Source organism: Chionomys nivalis, chromosome 5, assembly GCF_950005125.1.
Source record: "Chionomys nivalis chromosome 5, mChiNiv1.1, whole genome shotgun sequence".
In the NCBI taxonomy this organism is placed as follows: domain Eukaryota; kingdom Metazoa; phylum Chordata; class Mammalia; order Rodentia; family Cricetidae; genus Chionomys; species Chionomys nivalis.
In genome coordinates, this window is record NC_080090.1 from 91,588,631 (window position 1) to 91,592,055 (window position 3,425).

The window sequence follows — 3,425 nt, forward strand, 5'->3', positions numbered from 1 at the left end:
GTCTCCTAGCAATCTTTGAAAGTCATTAAGAGTCTTCAACCAATCTCTCCTAATTTGCAGTTTTTGGGGCCTAATTTTTTTGTAAAACTATTTTATAGCCTAAATAATTAATAGAATGTCCTCTTTGTATTTTTTTCAGGAGAAATTAGCAATTCCCAACAAGGCAAAATTTTATTTACTTCTTCAAACATTCTTTCTTAAGTATCTACATTTGAATTAGCAAATAAGATATTGCTTATGTAATGGTAAATTATAGACTGAGGAAATTATTTACATATTATTTCCAATGGTTGACTTACAAAATATTGGCACATGGTGAGGATATTTAACATTCCCTGTGGAGAATCTTCCACTGATATCTCTTAAAGGACTGAGAATAATTGTAAGTATTCACTGTGAAGGCAAATTTTTCTCTGTCTTTTTCTTGTAAAGGTACAGTTAAAAATGTTTTAAATCAATAACTATATTAGGCCATCCATTAGGCAATAGAGAAGGCAAAGGAATGCTAGAATGTAGAGACCCCATTGACTGAATTACTTTATTAACAGTTCTTAAATCTGTTACCATTCTCCATTTTCCAGCTTTCTTTTTTTTTCAATAGGAGGTGAAACAATTTTATTTCACAGTTGTCTTTAAAACTGCAAAGACACTATTTTCTTCATATAAAAACATTGGGATAGATACCTATACTTTCTAGAAAATGATTATGTAGACCCTTTCAAAGAAAATGCACCCATTGTATGGTTTCTGTGAAGCTGCTCGGAGAAAACTCACATCTGGACTGATTCCTAAAACCTCCCACCCCATGCTCTGCAGATGTTGGTTCTGAGCGCAGACTACTGCACCAGCGTATGTCCCTCCGTCCTCATAGGCCTGTATGCTTTATCACTTAGTGCTCCATTGGTTCATCCACTTTTTCTGCAGGTTCATCAGCAGCCTGTGACGGCTGTGCTTTTCTCTGTGGCCTTTCTTCAAGACCATCCAGGAAAGGAGACACGTCATCATCATCATAGATTGTAAACTCCAAGTCTTTACCAACAATTCCAATGGAAACATTCTTTGTGGTCAGGTCCTGCTCTGCAGGGAGTGTTTCTCTTAAGGCACGCAGACCATGTTTAACCAGCTCATCCAAATTGCACTCCATAAATTCAGACATATGTCTCTCCAGGTAAGTACGAGCTGATTGAGAACGGGCTCCAATAGACATGGCTCTGCAGTCAAAATAGTTGGCGGACGGACAAGTTTGGAAAATGTGAGGGCCCATATCATCATAACCAGCAATAAGCAGTCCAACACCATATGGTCTCCGGCCATATCGCTGTGTTGGGATCTGGGTCTTGTTTCCAATTAGAGACACAAGGCGAGACACAGGAAGTGGTCTGTCAAATACAAATCTGGAATCCAAACACTCCTGGCGCATAAAATTACATAACAGTCGAGCATCAGCAGTCAGACCTGCAATCGAGATACCAATATGGTTATCAACATGGAGAATATTCTTCTGGTGAGCTGCAAGTTCTGACTGTGCCCTCTTCAACGCAACCAACACTGCATGTGTTTTTGACTTTAGACCAACTGTGGCAGAACCCTGTTTAACAGCTTCCATTGCGTATTCAATCTGATGAATCCTGAGGCCTCCAAACGGTGACATCATTGTCATACTGGTTGCGAAACATAGCTCCGGCGCAGCGACAATCACACCCAGCAGCCGACCCAGGAGCACGGCCCCAACTCCTCCAGCTTTCTTTTTAATAACAAGTATAGGAGAATTTCAAGGACTGGTTGATTCTTCAATATGCTGAGCATATAGTTGCTCCTATACCAGCTATTATAAAGCCTGCAGTTTCTCTGTTGTTATAGGTCACTGTAGAACCCATACAGTTTTGTCTGTCAACCATTTTAAAGGTAGGTTTGTTGATGCCTTTTGAAGATCAGCAACTGTTGTCCCTGTTCTTGTATAATCTGAATGGTTGGTGGTTGTTCTTTATAATACCTTCTAATATTTTACCCAGAAACATACGTTAATTTACAGTTTGTTTCTAAGAGTGGGAGAATGTTAACCTGAGTATTCCATTACTGTAACAGATCACACCCCTACAAATTCATAGCTATGTTAGCATCATATGGCTTTAATTTTCCTCTCTGTCCTTTTGGCTCTATACATTCGGCCCATTTTGCACTCTGTTTTACATGAGATAAAGTTCCAATCTCTAAAAGCTTAATATTTACCTCCTGAGATTTGGATGCCAAGATTCTGGTGAAATTATTGTTACCTCTACACTTGTGCCTACCAGACCGGCAATGACAATGCCATTTATTTGCATTTTTAATTTTGGTCTTTGTTCATTTATAGAAGTTTGCCAAAATATGTGCTTTATGGGTTCTCCTGATTTTTTTTTTGTTCTATCTTCTATAGCTGTTTTATTATCTAGGTTAGTGTGGCTTCTTACAATAGGCATTGGGCTCTTTAATTGCTCTGGGAAGGAGTTTCCTGGATGATGGTAGGAAATGACTGAATCAGATTTGGCCTAGGGGCCTGGTTTCTTGATGACAAAGGGTGATCTTGAATGTCTCTTGTTCTGTATTCATTAGTCTAATGCCTGCCTTTGCCACACCTTCTGCATAATCAAGAAGGGAGGGGTATTCTGTATGTATTGTGCTTAGAATAAACATTGCTTCTAGGAATGTCCTATTTATAATTCCTTTTAAGGTGACCTTATTTGCTACAATTTTAACACTTGACATTTTTATTTTTCCTCAAACCCTTGGAAAACACCTCTCCTATCCAAATATCATCATGCCATGAGATTCAATATTGATTGTATCTCAGATCCATTCCTCCAAGGGTGCTGGCTTTGCCTTTACACCTAATTACCCTTTTGCATTGAGAATTAGCATTTTAAGAAGCCAGAGATTCAATTATTATTTTCTAGCTTTTTAATTTGGTATCATTCTATTTACTACTGAAGTCAATCTTTGTAAGAAATCCATGAAGGCTTTCTTTTGGGCCCTGTATAACTTTATTAAATGACTCAATTTTCTTTCCTACTTATCCAATTCTGTTTCAAGCATTCAAAGCTACTGAGTAGCACAAACCCAGGGCATTGTCATCATATAAAGGTTGCCTTTCTATAGTAGCATAATCGCCTTCTCCAAGAAATTGATCTTGGGAGATTTCCATACCTCTAGCTTTACTCCATTGTTAATTGCTTTAGCATCTTTACTGAACCAGGTACTCCACTGTAATTGTGGACCAGGCTCTAAAACAACTTTTACCAAGTCTATCCAGTTTTTAGGAATAATTCTATTACAAACTGACCACAAGTTTAACATTTGCTTCACAAAAGGTGAATGCATACTGTATGAGTCTATCACTTCCTTGAATCTCCTTAAATTCAACATTTCCACAGCAGTCCATTTAACTC

The 3,425-nt window shown here is 38.1% G+C and overlaps 1 protein-coding gene across 1 annotated transcript; it reads right to left on the reverse strand.

The window, feature by feature from the left end:
• Positions 1 to 596: 596 nt before the first annotated feature.
• LOC130874790 (proteasome subunit alpha type-1-like) lies at positions 597 to 1,729 on the reverse strand. The gene is given in 2 exon segments (XM_057770288.1): positions 597 to 1,631; positions 1,633 to 1,729. Coding segments are annotated over 2 exon segments (786 nt in total). The 5' UTR covers positions 1,677 to 1,729; the 3' UTR covers positions 597 to 889.
• Between the last annotated feature and the right edge of the window lie 1,696 nt (positions 1,730 to 3,425).